Source organism: Sinohyriopsis cumingii, chromosome 8, assembly GCF_028554795.1.
Source record: "Sinohyriopsis cumingii isolate HCF-2022 chromosome 8, ASM2855479v2, whole genome shotgun sequence".
In the NCBI taxonomy this organism is placed as follows: Eukaryota; Metazoa; Mollusca; class Bivalvia; order Unionida; family Unionidae; genus Sinohyriopsis; species Sinohyriopsis cumingii.
Genome location: NC_142968.1, coordinates 92666190 through 92685972, shown reverse-complemented (window position 1 = coordinate 92685972; position 19783 = coordinate 92666190). Strand labels below are relative to the sequence as shown.

The 19783-nt window shown below is 35.1% G+C and overlaps 1 protein-coding gene across 2 annotated transcripts in view; it reads left to right on the top strand.

Annotated features, from left to right (window-relative positions):
* The window catches only part of LOC149794150 (cytoplasmic aconitate hydratase-like), a 145057-nt gene that overhangs the window by 91624 nt on the left and 33650 nt on the right, over positions 1–19783 (top strand). For both annotated transcript variants that reach the window (XM_089968226.1, XM_089968225.1), the window contains 3 exons: positions 2402–2486; positions 11194–11350; positions 14041–14105. In XM_089968226.1, coding sequence (XP_089824352.1) covers positions 2402–2486; positions 11194–11350; positions 14041–14105 — 307 coding nt within the window. The remainder of the gene's footprint in view (positions 1–2401; positions 2487–11193; positions 11351–14040; positions 14106–19783) is intronic.

Below are 19783 nucleotides of genomic sequence, written 5' to 3'. Positions count from 1 at the left end.
ACGAATACTTCGTTTTTAAAATAAAGAGCTAGGTTTCACCGATACGGACAATTGTGGGCAAGCGATTTTCAGAGAATTTCTGAACTGGCACTTAGAGATATCCTCAAGGATGATAATAAGTTTCACTATTACTTTTAATGAAATCACGACATCAGTATTGTACTAATTGAACAATACGAAAATTTAGTTTTGGCATAGGCAATTGTCTCTCAAAATAATGTCGCTAGTTTTTGTAGAAAAGGAATCTTGTTTGGTAGTATATCAACAGATAGTTTGGTGTCCGGCTACTTTGTCTCCCGACTTGCTGTTACACTATTTAATACCACTCTGGGAACCAGACTAATCAACAAACCAAAAAGCAATGACATAATACACATGTTTTCACATACACCTAATGGTTGTTGAAACCAGTGAGAAAGATCTTTCACACATAGGAATTTTTAAAAAAAAAATTATTTGTACAGAATAATGAACGACTTCATTAGAAAAAGTTCATTATTAACAATTATTATAGTTGTGATTGTTAAAGGATATAGTCATTAAACAGCGCAGTTCCCTAACCCTCCCCCCATGGTTTTCTCGATGTAAAAGCAGAATTTTTTTCAATTTGTGGAGGTCCCTCGATAATTCACACCTTGCTTATAGTGCAGTCTATGTTTGTGGACCCCGCTGTGCACAAGTTATCGAGGGAGGGGTGTATTGTTTCCATCACACTTTCCCTTCCACTCAGTAACAGTGGTTCCAGCCTTTTCAAGTAAAAGGACCCCTTCTTAATTTCCAAAACTGTAGCAGACTCCCAAATGCTAATAATTGTACTTTTAGGTTCTGTTTTTGAGAAAAGACATTATGACAAAAAAGGCAGGAACTGTGTTACATTAGAGACCAAGTTCATCTGCGAAAAAGTAAAAATTGTGCAAAAAAGTTGTTCAGTGACCTAAATTTACAGTGTATCAGTGACCTAAATTTACAGTGTATCAGTGTAAATGAATTCATGTCTTATTCATCATAACAAACCTTTGAAAAATTGTAGTACATGTGTGAGACTATTCACGGACCCCTCAGAATAACCATGCAGCCCCCAGGATCAGTGCTTTAAGGTTTCCTTTTTCTTTCTGCTTTTCTTTTTTCTTTCTACTTTATATCATACAAGCTGTTTGATGTGTAGGGATGAAATGTACACTTATTCTTCTCAGTTGGATGGCATCTCTTGTATCACAGTCAAGGTTTTTGTCATCAAAATCTGTGATTTACCATTTTTCTTTACCACTTTACTGCACTTTTCTTTTAATGATCATTAGTGCTGTTCCGTTTGAATATACATGATACCCAGGGAATGCTGTTTGAATTATATGTGAGGGTATTATTCACAGAGCTTAAATGATACAAATTCTAAATTGCATTAATGGGTGACTACTCCACATTGAAAGTGCCCTCTCTGTGTCCCAAGAATGTTTTACTGGAACAGCCCCACATTTCTCTGATCATATTACTTGAACACCATTGTAACTGCCCAGCTACTGGAACAGGCCTTATGTTGGACAATAAAATCTGGTGCTTTTCCATGTATAGCACTTTCATAAAAATGATAGTTAAATTTCTTTATTGTGAACTTTTGGGACCTAAACGTGGTCGGCTGAGAATACTTACCAGACCAAATTACTTGAACACCCTTCCAACTGCCCAGCTACTGGAACAGGTCTTATGATGGGGCAATAAAATCTGGTGGATTTCCATGTCTGCACAGTAACTTTATAGCACTTTCTTAAAAATTATAGTTAAATTTCTTTATTCTGAACTTTTGGGACTTAACCATGGTAAACTGAGAAAAATTCGCTGATTTTACACGTTGTTTTGGTAATCAGCTAGAAAAGTTCCAGTGACTAAGTTTATTGAGGATGACTACCACCAATGTTTCAAAAAATGTTCCACCTGGAAACACTGTAATAAATTTAGGTCATTGAACAAATCTTTTGCACATTTTTTACTTTTTTGTCAATGAACTTGGTCTCCATTGTCATTTAGAATAAATTAAAGTGTCCTTTTCTATTGAATTACTTTGCTTCTGATAGCATTGCATGTCAGGACTTTATCATAACAAATTAAGCATTAAGGGGGGCTTCAAGAAATAATAAAAAAGCACAAACAATTTTTCTTCTTATTGCAATTTTTACAAATTGAATTGTGTAGTTAATTACAGTTATGCAATAGAGTGCAGCAGACAAAAATGAGTTAAAAGGCAAAGTTTTAGTTTGAAAAGGAATGAGTGCCTTAGATAGTGGATGAATACTAGCCATATAATACAGCCATGTTGAATAGTGCAGAATTGTTATCTGATTAGTGGTGAAAATTAGTGTCCTATAAATGTATTCATGGTGATTTGTATTTTTTGTTTATTATGAAGGTTTGACATAGTGGGTTATGGCTGTATGACATGTATTGGAAACAGTGGACCTTTGCCGGAGTCTGTAGCAGGAGCCATTGAAAAGGTACGTTCACATTTTAAGGTTTGGTGTGGTTTTGTGGGTCTAATGCTGTTTTTCAGCACTTATAGTAGATGAATTTGCTATGTGTTAACATGGCAGCCCTTATATTTGGTGGAGATAGAACCTGAGAAAACCCTGGTAAGAAACACTAACCCACAGGGAAATAATGGCAATTCCTTTTACATACCCACATTTCCATCTTGGACCACTTTGCCACTCAGGCCCCACATACACATTGTAAAAACATGTATACCAGCCATTATGCTTTTGGCACAATCATTATGATTTTTTATTCACCAAATTCTATTTTACACTGGCCTTTACATGGATTACACTTTTCTTTAGTACATTTGCCACTTATAATAGCAATAATTATGTTTATACCTCTTGGGGGGTAGGGATTGGCATGTAAGTAAAAATATAAACATCGTTTCTCTGAGTGTACTTTGTAATATAAAAAGACACTTATTTCATTATATTCATATGTCTCGGTTTTCATGGGAAAAAAATATTAAAAAATGACATGTTTATGAGTTAGAGCTGCATATCACAAAACATTTTGTACTGCAGTATACCATAGTATTTCTGAATTTACTATGATACATGCCACTGTATACCACAGTTATTTCAATGCATATCACTGTATACCACAGTTATTTCAATACATATCACTGTATACCACAGTTATTTCAATACATATCACTGTATACCACAGTTATTTCAATACATATCACTGTATACCACAGTTATTTCAATACATATCACTGTATACCACAGTTATTTCAATACATATCACTGTATACCACAGTTATTTCAATACATATCACTGTATACCACAGTTATTTCAATACATATCACTGTATACCACAGTTATTTCAATACATATCACTTTATACTGCAATTATTTCAATATATATCACGTATATCGCAATTATTTCAATACATACCACTGTATACTGCAATTATTTCAATATATATCACTGTATATCGCAATTATTTCAATACATATCACTTTATACTGCAATTATTTCAATACATATCACTTTATACTGCAATTATTTCAATACATACCACTGTATACTGCAATTATTTCAATATATATCACTGTATATCGCAATTATTTCAATACATACCACTGTATATCGCAATTATTTCAATACATACCACTGTATATCGCAATTATTTCAATACATACCACTGTATATCGCAATTATTTCAATACATACCACTGTATATCGCAATTATTTCAATACATACCACTGTATACTGCAATTATTTCAATACATACCACTGTATACTGCAATTATTTCAATACATATCACTTTATACTGCAATTATTTCAATACATACCACTGTATACTGCAATTATTTCAATACATACCACTGTATATCGCAATTATTTCAATACACACCACTGTATATCGCAATTATTTCAAAACTACCATTGCATACTGCAATTATTTCAAGGGCTACCAATTTTAATAACAATTTTATGCTCTGGGGTTCTGACACATCTTTGTTTTATTTCTGTCTGTCAATATTCTGGAAAAATATCCTGTTCTGATTTATAGCAAAGTTTCACCATGTTGTAACCATGATATTATTTGGAACAAAATTTCACCATGTTGTAGCCATGATATTATTTGGAAGAAAATTGCACCATATTGTAGCCACGATATTATTTGGAACAAAATTTCACCATGTTGTAGCCATGATATTATTTGGAACAAAATTACACCATATTGTAGCCATGATATTATTTGGAACAAAATTACACCATATTGTAGCCATGATATTATTTGGAACAAAATTACACCATATTGTAGCCATGATATTATTTGGAACAAAATTTCACCATGTTGTAGCCATGATATTTTTTGGAACAAAATTACACCATATTGTAGCCATGATATTATTTGGAACAAAATTACACCATATTGTAGCCATGATATTATTTGGAACAAAATTACACCATATTGTAGCCATGATGTTATTTGGAACAAAATTCATCATGTTGTAGTCATGATATTATTTGGAACAAAATTTCATCATGTTGTAGCCATGATATTATTTGGAACAGAATGACACCATATTGTAGCCATGATATTATTTGGAACAAAATTACACCTTGTTGTAGCCATGATATTATTTGGAACAAAATTACACCATATTGTAGCCATGATATTATTTGGAATAAAATTTCATCATGTTGTAGCCATGATATTATTTGGAACAAAATAACACCATATTGTAGCCATGATATTATTTGGAACAAAATTACACCATGTTGTAGCCATGATATTATTTGGAACAAAATTTCATCATGTTGTAACCATGATATTATTTGGAATAAAATAACACCATATTGTAGCCATGATTTTATTTGGAACAGAATAACACCATGATGTAGCCATGATATTATTTTGAAAAATATGAATTATCTTGAGACCAAAGAAAAGAAAATATTTCAGCTCTGACAAAGAAAATCACACCCCTCATTTAAATGGCCATGACCTTGTTCTACATGAATTTGCTATGTTAATTGTTGTACAAGTTGTATCTAAATGCTGTGACTAAAGTGGGATGATTAAACTTTCACTATAACTGATACTGTGAAAGACATTGTGCTAACATTACAAAGCTTGTTGCATACAAAGTGCAGAAACTGAAGCCTACACTTTACTAGCTACGCTATTGAGTTTGAGTGGGATGCAAATGCCCACGTGAAATATTTATTAGAGAGGCAGCGGAGTGAGGAGAACAGCGCAGTTGCCGAGAGCGCCAGAGGTCTTAGGGCACCAAAACAGGTGATACAAATTTAATTGCGGGAAAATTGGCAGGCGCCATTTACTCTTTAAGTATGCCACTGAAGAGAGGGTCAATAAACATAAAACACATTTAGCAAACGAGAATATATTTAATGGACTTTAGAAATTACGGAAAGTACAGTCAGAAAACAAGAGCAATAATAGAAATTGTAGGATGATTTGCAGTCTTACAAAGAAAACGTATGTTTGGCATTTTCATATATGCTAGTAAATAACTGAAACATGTTTTGGAGGGGGTTAATTCACAACTTTATGAAAGGTGGATTTGGCCTTCCATTTGGACACCAATTTGGCATTTGTGACATGTGTCAAATATGTGAGTAAAGGATCATTAATATAATTTGCAGTGTTCACCTTTATTTGTGACAGATACAACCATTTTGTGAAAAAAATCATTTTTGAACTATTTTGTCACAAATAATGAAAACATGCAGTTAATACAATTTAAGTCGTAACATTATTCCTTGGGAATTTTTTACATTCCTTACCGACAGAAACGGCCATTGTACTGGTACAGTAAAATAAGTTCAGTCATGTATACCACTGAGAGAAATTCCACATTAAACCATTATACCAGTAATACCAAGCATCTCAGTGTTGAGTAAATGAATTGATAGATTTGCCTGTCAAAGTTTGCATATTTGTAGGTATTGCAGTTTCATGGATTAAATTCTACAAATTCCTTAAATAAAGTATAGAAAAGAACAAACATCTGCAGGTAATTAACTGGTTACTGGGATGGTTTAAACAATAATACCACCTGTATCAACACTTGTCAAAATCAATCACTTGCGCTGTTTTTCTTCCAGGTGCTCAGTATCAAAGGGAACTGATGCAGTAAACAGCGCTATGTGAATTAGTTATTAAAACACATGTATGTGACCTCTTCATGTTCCCATTCACATGGCATCTCAAAAGTTTCTTTGGTTTCCTTACCGTGACAAGCTTAATAACTACAGGTCCCTTTATTTAGTCTAAATATTGGCTCCTAGGTCTTTACCAAGTTATGGATTATGTTGACGCTCTGTTACAGTCAGCTTCCAGTATGGTAAATGCTGCATAGCTTTATGATCTAAAGCATATTGTAAGTTCTGTTTTCCTCAAATGCAGAAGTGATCTCTTGTCCCTTTTGAATCCTTTTAGTTTTCTCATGAATAGGGAAAAATCCAACCTTCACACATCCCAGTATTTTGTCGACTTGAGTATGGAGGTTACAACAAATCTCCATGATGTATGTCTCTCTGATGTCTTCATCATGTGGATTGTCAAACTCAGTCATTTCCAATAGTATTGGAGTTTCATTAAAAGGGTTATTGCCATGCATTTGGTTATTCAGTGTGGCAGCAGATTTTATCCCACTGGGCTACCTTTATAGGTGCCTGTTACAAATGACTTTACTAGCTCTGTATCATCCTTTTCCAGTCCATTTGCCTCACAACAGAAATTCCCTTGGAGATTCCGCAACTGGAAGTGACAGTATGTACATATGGTCGAGGAGCTCATTTGTTGCCTGACTTAAAATTGGGTCAAGGAACTGCATCTTCACATCAGCCTCCATGTGAAAGCTATCATAAATGCTTTTTAGTTCTAGAAGGACTGACTCAGTGAGAAGTCATTATTGATCATGTTGAACAGCATTGTAGTGATGATTTACTGCCTCAAACGGGCGGCTAGCAAATGACCCAACCTATGCATGTGATGGTTTTGCAGTTTCTTCATTAGTACTGCCAACATCAGATCAACATACTAACCAGACACATTCCCAGAAGACTCATTGTCCTGGCCAATGTTCTCCCCAAAGATTGTCAAGTTATCCAAACAGAATGGTCCCTTTATCTATCAGATGGGGCTGTCCAGTGATCAACCTTTTGCAACAAGGTGCAATCACAAATGGGCCACCCTTTTCTCACAGGTTTTGGACCCTAAAGCTTGGGATATGGATGCACTGTCTATCAATTGGGAGTGGTTATGGGTATAGGTGTGCCCCCAATAGTCTTAGTACTTTATTAGTACAAAAAATATGGGGTCAGAATTGCAAGATAATTCTGATAGCCCGTCAGTGATGAGACAAGTCCTGAGTCAATGATCCATTTGGTCTAGCAGTATACCTACCAAGGAATATTACAACACAACCAAAGCTCTTCATACAACCATAGTTGCCAGCATTGCACCCATGTCTGAACCATCATCTCCTTCATTGCTTTTGTCAGGACAGTCTTGCAAGAGAAATAATTTTGACCTTCGATTGTGGAGAGAATTTCAAGAGTAAGAAGGCCCTCCACTCTGAAGGCTTTTGAGGGAAAGGGACATGTTTTCAGGGACAAGTGATGAGTTGATAACATAGTACCTTTGAGTGCTTCAATCCATCAGCTATCTGACTTCTTTCTCTGGCAAAGAGAAAAGGTTGTTACCTGTTACATCAAAGGCTACTGCTCCATGATATCTATCGCATTCAGTCATTATGGCAGAAGAGGCATTGGTTATGTGAAAGAGATATCATCCCTTCTCATCAATTTTTATTTGAATGGGCCAAAATTCTTCACCTTTGTTCAAACTGTATTTGTCCAGGATCTCATCATGGCTCAGTTCTGAAAAATTCGAGCCATTAGTTGGGACCATGCTGAAGCTGTTATCATACTTACCAGTTTCCTGATAACTTTAGCTAGCATGTAGGTTAAGCGGCATGACTTTTAAGTTGACCCAGACTAACTTCACTTCAGATTGGATGGTTTGGTGATCCTCGTGACTCAACCATTCACTTTCATGGGCAGTCAGAGGATCATCATACATTCTCTCATATGTAGATAAATCAAGAGCAACATCCATGCAAGATCTTGTCTGTGCCCTCAAGCAATACTTTAAGCGCACATAGATAAGTTGTGGCATGCGCAAAAGACTCTCCCCCCCCATGAAGGTGAGAAAGCAGTACATCACCTCCCAAGCCAAATCTTTGTGGCTTAAGTGAGTTATATGCTTGCTGAACTCTGGTGTCTTAAAAGATCAGGATAACTTTGCTGATGAAGTGACAGCGAACGCTGCAAGCCACAGGTGTAAGTGCTGATGATGGCATTCAGCATCAACCCTGTGGAGTTTTTATCTTGGGAATTTAGCATCTTAGCTTCACAGAGACAAAATTGAATCTGGTAGGTCCCATGACTACAGCCCAATAAGACTGAATTAAACTGACACATCCTCTTAGCTTTTCTTGATTGCCAGAGATTTTGGACAATATGGTGAATCTAAATTCATCATCTTAACCTGACTGAATGGATTCATGTGATCATCTGCTGTGTTTAAGTAGGAGAATGGGTTATCATTCGCATAAGGAATCCAATCTTTCTTCCCCTGAAGGATACTTGATGTATAGGTGGGATACTCAGCATTCCCACTTATTACCTATTCTCCTAACATTAATATGGTAAGTGAAAGTATTTGAAGGAGAAAGCAAATTTTTAAGTAAATAATGCTTCTTTAACTCGTTAACCCCTGGTGCCCCATTTAAGCGTCAGGAGGTAGTACCCTCTTTCTGAGTTCTGTAGCATGAAAGTCATTTATGATGCACTAAAGTGGGTGGTATTACAGAAAAGTAGATAGATGTAGCTCTACAATGGTACCAAATAATGTGAACTTTCTAGTCACATTATAAAATGCAGAGAAAAACATTTTAAGAGACCCAATTTTTTTACAAGCAAAATTTGCCCATGGTCAGAATTCGATTTTTTGTCTGGATTTTTCACTTTTTGGCCTCAGATATAAGGCAGACCAGTTTGAACTGCACACAGACATGAGAACCTTTGCAAAAATTGGGATAAGATGGGGATTTAGAGTAAAAAGGGGCAAGGACATGAAAATTATGGGTCCAATAAGCTCCCCAAAAAACAATTTTACCCTTCTGCAGATGCTTGAGCAAAATAGTCAGTGAAAAACAGTGTTTCTAATACAACTAGGCTCCAGGCCAAACTAAAATCTCTTGCAAGCTGATTTATTTTTATGTATTCAGATGTAGCCCCCAAAATGTGTTTTCTATTCCCATTTCAGGTGAAGGTGACAAAAATGTCCATGGGTTAAGAATACTTATTTGATCACATTAATTAAAACCCTCCGAACCACCCCATCATGCTAGCATCCTCATTGGTATATCGCTCAGATTAGAAACTAGCAACACATGGTTATTTACCTTTGTCTATATGAGATACAAAAGATGAATTTTCATCATTTTAGTAGAGCTGGACTTAGGAGGTAGCAAGCTTAAATTCCAGATGTTAATATGATTGGGTAAATATTCTCAGAGAAACATCGTTTACTTAAAACTTTTATATATGCTTATAACCAGGTTCAGCAATGAGTGTGGACCAGGCAATTAATGAGGTGATCTTGCATCTCGTTGGCTGGGTTTGTTTCCACTCTGGAAGTCAGGTTTTTGATACAGTTATGAATGACTTTTAGATACTAGCTTGTATCACCAAGGTGTTGGATGGAATTGATAAATTAAATATGCATAGTCCATACATATTAAAGATGTGATCTTAAATCAGTTTGACTGAGATTCTTACCACTTTCAAAGCCATAATTCTGATCAGAGTTTGATCAAACTTGGAATATAGGCTTATATCCTTAGTATCTTGGATGAGGTCAGTAATGAGCGATATCCATATATTTTAATGATATGGTCATGTATTTGATTGGCTGAGCTTGTTGCCAGTCTTGACGCCATATTTTTTTATCTGATTTTGATCAAATTTCAGAAATGGAGTTATGTGATCAAGAGCTTTTGCGAGTTTCATAATGCATCAGATCTGCATATTATTGAGGTGATAGCATGTTATTGGCTAGGTTTGTTCCCATTAGAGAGATTATATTCCTGAGACAATTTTGATAAAACTTAGTAAGCAGGATTAAATCATTAAGGTCTTGGATGAGTACAATTATGATATGAGCAAGATTCATTCATAGGTTAAGTGAGGTGATTTTGCACCTGACTGATCTTGTCAGCAACTTAATAACTATTTTTGGTCAATTTTATACCTGACTTGGTAATCAGGCTTATATTATTAATAGAAGTTTGTTTATTATGAGCAAGATCTACACATTTTAATGAGGCGATCTTGCATAGGATTGGCAGAGTTTCTTAACATTCAAAATACTGTTTGATCAGATTTGTAAATGCATTAATGTTGTGAAGATGTTGGATTGACCTTGAATCAGACTGTCTGACTGAATCAGACTGTCTGAGCAAGTCAACATTCAAGCTATATTTTTGATCAGATTTTTATCAAACTTGTTAAATAGTCTTGTATTATCAAGAAGTTGAATAAGTTTGATTTGGAGCAAGGTCTACAACTATTATTGCAATAATTTTGTATCTGATTGCCATAGCCTATTGTCACTTTGAGTATAAATTATAGTTCTGTTTTGCTAAAAAAAGCATATATTACCATTGTCATTGACATGTTCTATAATAGGTGAGATCTATGAATAATAATGAGATACCTTGCATTTGATTTGTTAAGCTTCTTACCTTCCTAAATCTTGTGATAATTTCTCATCCAGTTTCTATCAAACTTTACAATGGTTTTACATTATCAAGATCTTTGATGATTTCAAACACAAGCAAAAGATGATGCATATATATTAATTATCCTTTTATCTTTACAAAGAATTTTTTATCAAGATATAGTAAAATAGATAAAATCAGCTTCATATAAAGTTTGGGAGATAGTTTTGATAGGTTTTGTTCTTTAAAAACAACAGCATAAGCTTGTTTTATGATTGGTCATCTCTTAAGTTATGCAAACCAGGTGAGCAATATTGGACCTACTTGGGGCTGTTTATTATGTGGAAGCTTGAATTACTTAGCTACAGTGCATTGTCTTGTCTTTCAGGGTGACATTGTGGCAGTGGGAGTCCTTTCCGGGAATCGGAACTTCGAGGGCCGCATTCATCCACTTACAAGAGCTAATTACCTAACTTCCCCACCTCTTGTTGTTGCATATGCCATTGCTGGTCGAATTAACATTGACTTTGAAATGGAACCACTAGGTAATTTGAAGTACAATCATCCTTTCTTCCATTCGGCTAAGAATTCATTTTCATTAAATTTGAGGAATATAGCACTTTTGAAATTTTATAATTGTTATATAAAGTAACAGAATGTACTTGACTCGAGTAAAATTTTGCTTACTGATGGTTTGACATTGTCTAGTTTATGCTGGTTAATATATTTGTTTACTTTCAGCATGTCTTAGGAAAGCACCATCAGAAAAATTCTGTTTCCAGTACTCTCTTCTAAACATTGAAATACAAGTTAACATAAAAACAAAAGAGTTGAAAGGAGTATTGAAGGTAGTAATCTGACTTTTTGATTGGTTGATTGGTTTTATCAGCATATTTAGCATGCAGAGGATATGGAGTGATCTTTTAGATATTGCAGTTGTTTTCTCACCTTGCCAAAGGCATAGTCAACTTATGGTATGGTCTGTCATCCATCAAAACATACCTATAAACAACTTTGAGGCTTCATTTCTAAACAGATTTTGCTCAAACATTGTGTGTATCATTAAGATCTTGGATGAGATGGTCTTGCAGCAGATTTGTTGACATTGCTGCCACTCAAGAGGACATGATGAGATTTTGATAAAACTTGGCATGTTAGCTTTAATCATAAGATCTTAGGCAGGTTGGGTTATGAACATGATCTGTGCATAATAATGAGGCATTCTTGCATGTGATTGGTTAAGCTTGTTAGCACTTGAGGGTTCTAGTTTGAATAAATTTTGATCAAACTTTATATGCTGATATATTCAAGATCTTTGATGAGTTTGATGATGGGTACCATCGATGCATATTAATGAGGTGATCAGATTGGCAAAGCTTGTTACCAATCTATATGCCATATTTCTGATCAGATTTATATCAAACTTGGTGTGTAAGCTTGTATCTTTATGATCTTGGACAAGTTTTAAAATGAGAAAATCTACAAATTAATGATATGGTTTGGCTTGCTTCTGCTCTACATGTTGTATTTTTAAATGGAATTTGATCATACTTAGCATATTGGCTTACATAAAGAAGACTTTAGATGAGATTGATGATGTGTACCATTCATAAATATTAATGAGGTGATGTTAAATGACTTGTCTTGTTATCAGTCTGTAGGAAGTGTTTGCTTATTGGCTTTGTTCATCATTGGTATATTAGCTTATATCAGCAAAATCTCAAGTGTGATTCAGAGCAAATATTTCTTATAAGATTTTGATCAAAGTTGGTATGCATGTATAAAGTTTAACAGTACATCATCACATCCTCTGCTGTATAGTATTGGTTAAGTGTTGGGTGCATACAGATTCAGCCAATGTGGGTATGTGAGAAAGCTTGCCAGTAGCTTCTCGTGGGTCAGTAGTTCTTTCTGGGGGTTTTCCCGGGTTCTTCCTCCACCATTAGTACTGGCCGCCATGTATAGCCTATCGTGTGCTGAAAAATGGCGTTAAACCCTACAACAACAACAACAACAAATGTAAAAGTAAAATTGCTACAAACTTTAGGAAGATAAACCATTCCAAATAAATATAAACATATATTCCTAAGGAATAAATGTAAAGATGTGATAATTCTTGAAGAGGTATATAAAATTATAAAGGTACAAATTGAAGTTCATTAAAATATAATGTCGGAGATTAACAATAAAGATCTTAAAATCTTTCAAACAGCAAGTTGATATATTGGCATACATCATTAGGATCTCTGACACGTTCTATGGCGAGTGACATTTGCACATGTATAATAATGTTATGATTTGGCATATGAATGGCTGAGCTTGCCATATTTCTGATTATACTTTGCATATAAACTAAAGGTGGTCAGAACTTAAATTGAGTTCAGTGAAACATACATAAAAATGAGGAGTTCTTGTTTCTGATTGGCAGATCTGTAATGGATATTGTATTTTTGAACAGAATTTAATGAGACTTATTATACAGAATTATGTATGCAGGCTGATATATCTGGGACTAATTTTATTATTAACAGGCACTACACACATTAATTTTGAATTCCTGCATATGATTGTCTGAGTTTATTACCATTATAGGGTTGTATTTCTGATCAGATTTTGATCGTACTTGGTGTTTGATTATAAGTAACATCTGCACTTGTATGTGGGCAAGGTGAGTAATATCAGGCTTAAATGGGAATCTTTTTCTCATTAGGTTATTTTTTACACGCAAGCTGTGTTCTGATGCATGACATTTAGATGCTTGAAAAAGTATAAAACTGACATGTAACACTTTTAATAGATGTCAGAACTTTTGATAAGTTCTTATTTAAATAACGTGCAAAAATTTCTGATATAAAATCTCCCCTCTCTATTTTTGTCTGAAGCAGTTTGTTAATAGGTAATTCATTATTGGGATAAATAAGAATCTGCAAAAAGCTTTAAATTCACGTGTAACAAATCCATATGTGTGTTATACATTTGTAAAACTTGGTAAAGGGGGTAATTATGTTGTATATTTTATATGTTACCCCTCTGTAGGTTTTCACAAGGAGGATAGTCCTTTGTATTTTAGGGATTTGTTATTCTTTTGTAGGTTTTAGCAAGGAAGTTAATTCAGTGTATTTCAGTGGTATGTTATGCTTTTGTAGGTTTTAACATGGAGGATAATCCAGTGTACATGTTTAGGCTTTAACACATGGTAATCCAGTCTAGCTCAGGATATGTTTTACTTTTTTAGGTTTTAACAAAGATGGTAATCCAGTGTACCTCAGGGATATATGGCCATCAAGGGAGGAAATACAGGTAAGCATTCAAGCTGGAAACATTTAACCCATAGAAAAACTAGTTTGATCTCAGTAGTAAGGAGCTTTTTTACATAGGTGCTGATGTAGTTTTTATAATGCCTCCACCATATCCTTTGAACGTGTCTTATAGTATTACCCTTGTCTCTTTCATTGTTCCATTTGTCCACCTGTTAAAGAATTTTCTTTTCCATGTCAGTCTTAGTTGATATGACTTCGAATCTCTGGTATCAGCAACATGTGTCACTTTTGACTTGATTGCTTTAGCAAATAGCATTATAAAGGCATCTCTTTTTGACAGCTTGGAAAGCTGTTAAAATGATTACTTGTGAAATATTGAAGTATTAGTTTTTTCATAACTTAGAACCCAGGCAATCTCAATCACTGAAAAAGTTATTGATAGGTGAGTATTTTATAAGGCTCCTTTTAGTTAACCCTTTACCTCATAGAGCATAGTGACAGAGTGCAGCGCACTATAAATAGAACACCTGTTACCTAGCGGACAGCATACGCATAGGCCTGCCTGTGAACTGTTAAGCAATATAGTGTATGTTACATTTAACAGCAGTTTTAACCATTTTACATTTTTGGTACATATCTGTTATATGTGGAAAAATTTAAGAGTAAAGTCCGATTGTTATAGCTGTGTAATTATTTTTCACGGAAGAATTTTTTATGTGCTTTAAAGTCGAGAGAGAACTCCTTCACCATCATGTCCGTGAGGCCGCGTTACCAACCGTAGCTGCCAATTCCAATACTCGAAATTTACAATTTTCGTCTGCGTCAACATCACTGAGTCATCTGAATTTGATAATTTATAAAAACTAATTGCTGCCTACATCAATATCAGAGTCTTTACCTAAGTTATTGAATCTTTCATGGTTGTGATTCTAATCATGAAAACTTTGTACGTACTGAATGAAATCCTGCCTGTGAACTGTTAAGCAATGTAGTGTATGTTATTTTTAACAGCAATTTTAACCATTTTACATTTTTTGGTACACATCTATTATATGTGAAAAAATTTAAGAGTAAAGTCCGATTGTTATTGCTGTGTAATTATTTTTCACGGAAGAACTTTTTATGTGCTTTAAAATCGAGAGAGAACTCCTTCATCGTCATGTCAGTGAGGCCGCATGACCAACCGTATCTGCCATTTCTGATACTCGAAATTTACAAGGTTTCCGTCTGTATTTACATCACTAAGTCATCTGAATTTGATAATTTATAAAAACTAGTTGCTGCCTACATCAATATCAGAGCCTTTACCTAAGTTATTGAATCTTTCATGGTTGTGATTCTAATCGTGAAAACTTTCTACGTACTGAATGAAATCTATGACCGCCATTTTGGAGAGTGGAGATTACGACCCAGTTACTTTAAATAGTAGATATCGACCAGTGCATACATAGCAACCACGTGATCTGACGTAATTGTCATTCGCAGAAATGAATGTAGGATCTAATGGGGGGGATTTCCGCGAAGGTGGTGCTACGAAAACTGGCTCAAAATGGGAGATGTTTGCAGCAGGCGTCAAAAGGCGCTTCCATGCGAATGGAGTAGAGGCGTCAAAAGGCGCTTCTGTGCGAATGGAGTAGAGGCGTCCAAAGACGCTTGCATTAGGTAAAGGGTTAAATATCTTTCCATAAGTAAGGTTTTTTTCATAAATAAGAATGGGAAAAGAACCCTGTCATTAATTGCCAACAAAGTAATAGTGGAATGAGTATTTAAAAATTTGTCAGAAATGTATAGTTGAAGATTACAGACTTATTGTATCAGATACACTATGAAATGTAAATTGCTGAGTGAATATTTTGCTGTGACATGAGTATAAAAATCACATCATTTTTCTTGTGACCGTTATTTGTATGTTGCAAATTGCAAATGATTTCTTAAGGTTTTGTATATATTTTGTTGACATTATCATTTTCATACTCATAAATGTTATTCTGATTATTAAAATTGTACAATAATTTTTATTTTTGATTATTTAATGGGCTACAGAATTCACATCCATGTCATTTGATATCCAGTTGCTTCCAAAGTTGGTGTTAGTATCATGCACTTAGCATTTAGGACCTCCTATATTGAAATTTCCATTTAGGTAATAGATTTTATTAGAAAATGCTAATTGTGACCTGAGGTCAAGTAGAGTACTTCACAGTCTTATTACTGGAAAAATTAATTTTTCGTGCTTTAAGATCTAGCAGAATCAATTGTATAATTGTTGTATCCAATAATTCATTTGGGCTGGAATTTATTTTCCACAAATTACTCAATTCAAGTGATTTTTCTCTGAAAAATACAGAGTGCTCTTAAAAATAACATTCTAGGACAGAGATATTCACTGGATTTATAGGGAATTCAATCCTGGAATAATATTACTGTGATTTAACAAAAGACTATTGGTACAATAACATAATACTGGCCACCACAGCCACAACACCTTAGTGTTGGACTTAATTTGTAATTTGGACTTAATTTGGATTTCCACTAAAGTTTATTCAGAACTTTAATTATTAGGACTTGTGTCTGTAATTCTAAGATTATTTGTGATTTAATTTGCGAAACCATAATTTCTTTTCGTTTTACATTTTCACTTTGTATTGTAGGGAAATATTTGTTGAATTTTACAAAGCTTGTTGCTTTTCACTCTTTCTGTTACTTATTTAAGAGTATAAACTCGTAGTTTCTTGATGACAATTAAGGTGCTGAGAATTCAATAATCCGTATTGCAAATAGATCTATGAATGGGCAGCCATAAACAGCACAGACTCAACTGAATGTGGATGGAGAGACCACTGTGTGAAGCAATTGTCCTCTCCTTGACAGAAAATCTGCTAAAATGTTCAGCCATCCTTGTATGTGGCAGACCAGGATGTTTATCTGGTATTGCACAAAACAGCAAGGCATGCCCAGATATTGTCTACTTTTGTTTCCCCTTTTCTGGACCCAGAAGCATGTACTGTTGACAATCTATCAGTCAGTTTGAGGGAATATGGGTCTGTCTGCACCTACCTCCATAAGTTCTGAGCCCAAAAGTAGTTCAGAATACGAACGTGAACTGCCAGATAGTTATTGCCATCAACTATGGGACAAATCTTGGATCAATGATCAGTGTACCCGATCAACAGATCTACTGAAGAAAGTCATAGCCATTCCCCACTATGCCAAATCAGCCAAAGTTGCTACTGTTCCATCTGTGTCCAGAGAAGGTCTCATTTGCACCTGGGTCTTGTCAGGGATGCCTTATGCGAAAAGGAGTTTGGAAAGATTCATAGCAGCTAGAAGGTCCTCCACACTGGGGGAATATTAGGGAAAATGGCTAGTTTTAAAATGACTGGTGTCATGTCAGTGATGTCACATAATTCTCCACTTTCCTCAACAGGCCAACTTCTTTTTCTCTTTGAAGACAAGAAGTTAGGCTGAATCACCACAAAAGGGTAGCGGTCCTTGATCTTGGGCATTTTACATCATGGATGAGGCAACATTGGACACAAGAAGGATTTTTCCAACAGCTGCCTAATTTTGATTTGTCCAGACCCTGTCATTCAGTTAACATATAAGACTTGAGGTCTGATAGCGCTTGCTTTAGCATGCAGAGTGAGTGAGCTACATGCCCTATCCATGGACTATATAATTTCCATCTTAATGGATCAGTTGTCTTAATGACACAACCTGGTTTTAAGTGCTGAAAAGAGATTGCTGTTGCTAGGTAATCAGCAGTAACTATTTGTCCCATCTTTTTAATTGATACATTTAGACAGGCAAAACTCTTAACATTCCTTTTGAAGTTCAGAAAACAAGATCTAATGCCACAAGGGTTAATGGTAGAATGAGCAGCATTTCCACTTCCACTTGTCTTTTCTCCTAATGTAATATGATGATGGAGAACATAGTGTTTTAATAAATTATTTTTCTCCATCAAATACATTACATTAGAATAGCTTTCACTGCTACCTCATAATCCAGCCCTCCCAGAATGATGAAAAATGTGTGTGTGTGTATGTGTGTGTGTGTACAACTCTTACAAGTTAACATATTATATAGACAAAATGAAACAGCTGATAGAAATGGAAAGAAAGAAGCATGCTTACAAAACATGTCTCAAGTTATTGAAGAGACCATGACACAAAAAGTTGGGACAAAGGAAGTCGATGGAAATGTAGTTGGCCAGTTCAGAGAACTGGCATATTGGGATCATTGCAAGAAAGGCTTGAATTGCATTAATGATGGTTGGATAAGCTTGGAGTAGCACTTCAAAGAGAGGCTGCATACATTAAAATTGAATGTCAGAAGCACCAATTACAGGTGGTACAAGGAGGAGCTTGAAAGGAGAGGAACCATTGTTGAGAAGGAAAAGAAAAGATTGAACACGAGCCAGATAAGTCAGTGGTGACAGAAAGGAAAGCAAAAGAAATCTTCACCAAGACTGCAAAAAGAGGAAGACTTATATCAGTATCATCTGGTTGTGTTCAATGGGGGAAAAGAAAAGTGAATTGGTGTCATTATTTGTATATAGTTTATGTATTTGGATGTTTTATTTTGCAGACATTTTGTGAAAAGAGAAAAGAAACATAGTATTTGCTGCAGAATTTACTAATTTTTATGACTGAATTCCTGTGTGAAATTCACATTTAATAACACTAATATTGCTGGACAACAAGTTGATGTAACAATGAACATTGTGAAATTCTTCAAGTATTGTTGAAAATTTTGGTAAGTTATTTTTTCAAATGATTTTTAAGAAAAATGAAGTAACAACTTTGAAATTTATTATGATAATAAGGTTTACTGCTTGAGACCCCATTGGAGGGAGGATCACAAACCCACCCCAGCACATTTTTTCAGTTTTTTTCTTTGGAGGACCAAAATCATGGCTGAATATGGCATACACCTTCCCTTTATCATTTTGTTTATGAAGATAATTAAGAAATGAGGTTCACATAATACAGTAGCTCTGATTATCCCACTACAATGGTACAGGCTGGATCAACAGTCTGCTTGCTTAGTGATGTACCCAAACGAATCATAGCAACCTACGCTCCACTCAAACAGTCTATATCAATCACTATTTATCCATGTCCAGAAAACTTCTCCTTCACTCCATTCCAATGGGTCATGGCTGAAAAGGACTTGAGAGCTTCACATGTAGAGAGAAGAGGAGTGCAGCAGCTGAAGATACAGCACTTTCAGGACTTAAAAGAGGGAATCATGAGTTGTCATTGACTGGTGTCACATCTGTGATGTCACCCCACTCCCAGCACCCATTGTCCAATGGCAGACTTCTTTTTCTTTCTCTTTAAAGACAAGAAGTTAGCCTTTATCAAAATGAAGATGTACTGTTCCATGATCTCGGACATCTTCAGGCTTCATGGAAGAGACATTGCTGGCTGCAAAAAGATAATCTCAGACTTGCAGTCCAAACACACGCACTTTGTTCCCAAATAGAAGCTCTTCTGGGTTTGATCTCATCTAAATTTAAACCACTGTCATCTCCCTCACTGAAGCAGCTATCATACATGACTTCCAGTTTATGATAATGCTAACCTTAGCATGTAGAGTGAGTGAACTATATATGGTATCTGTAGATCTGAACTACATGCAGTTTCATTCTGATGGTTCAGTCCTTCTAATGACAAGCTGATTTATTTCCTTTGAACAGTTTGCCATCACTAG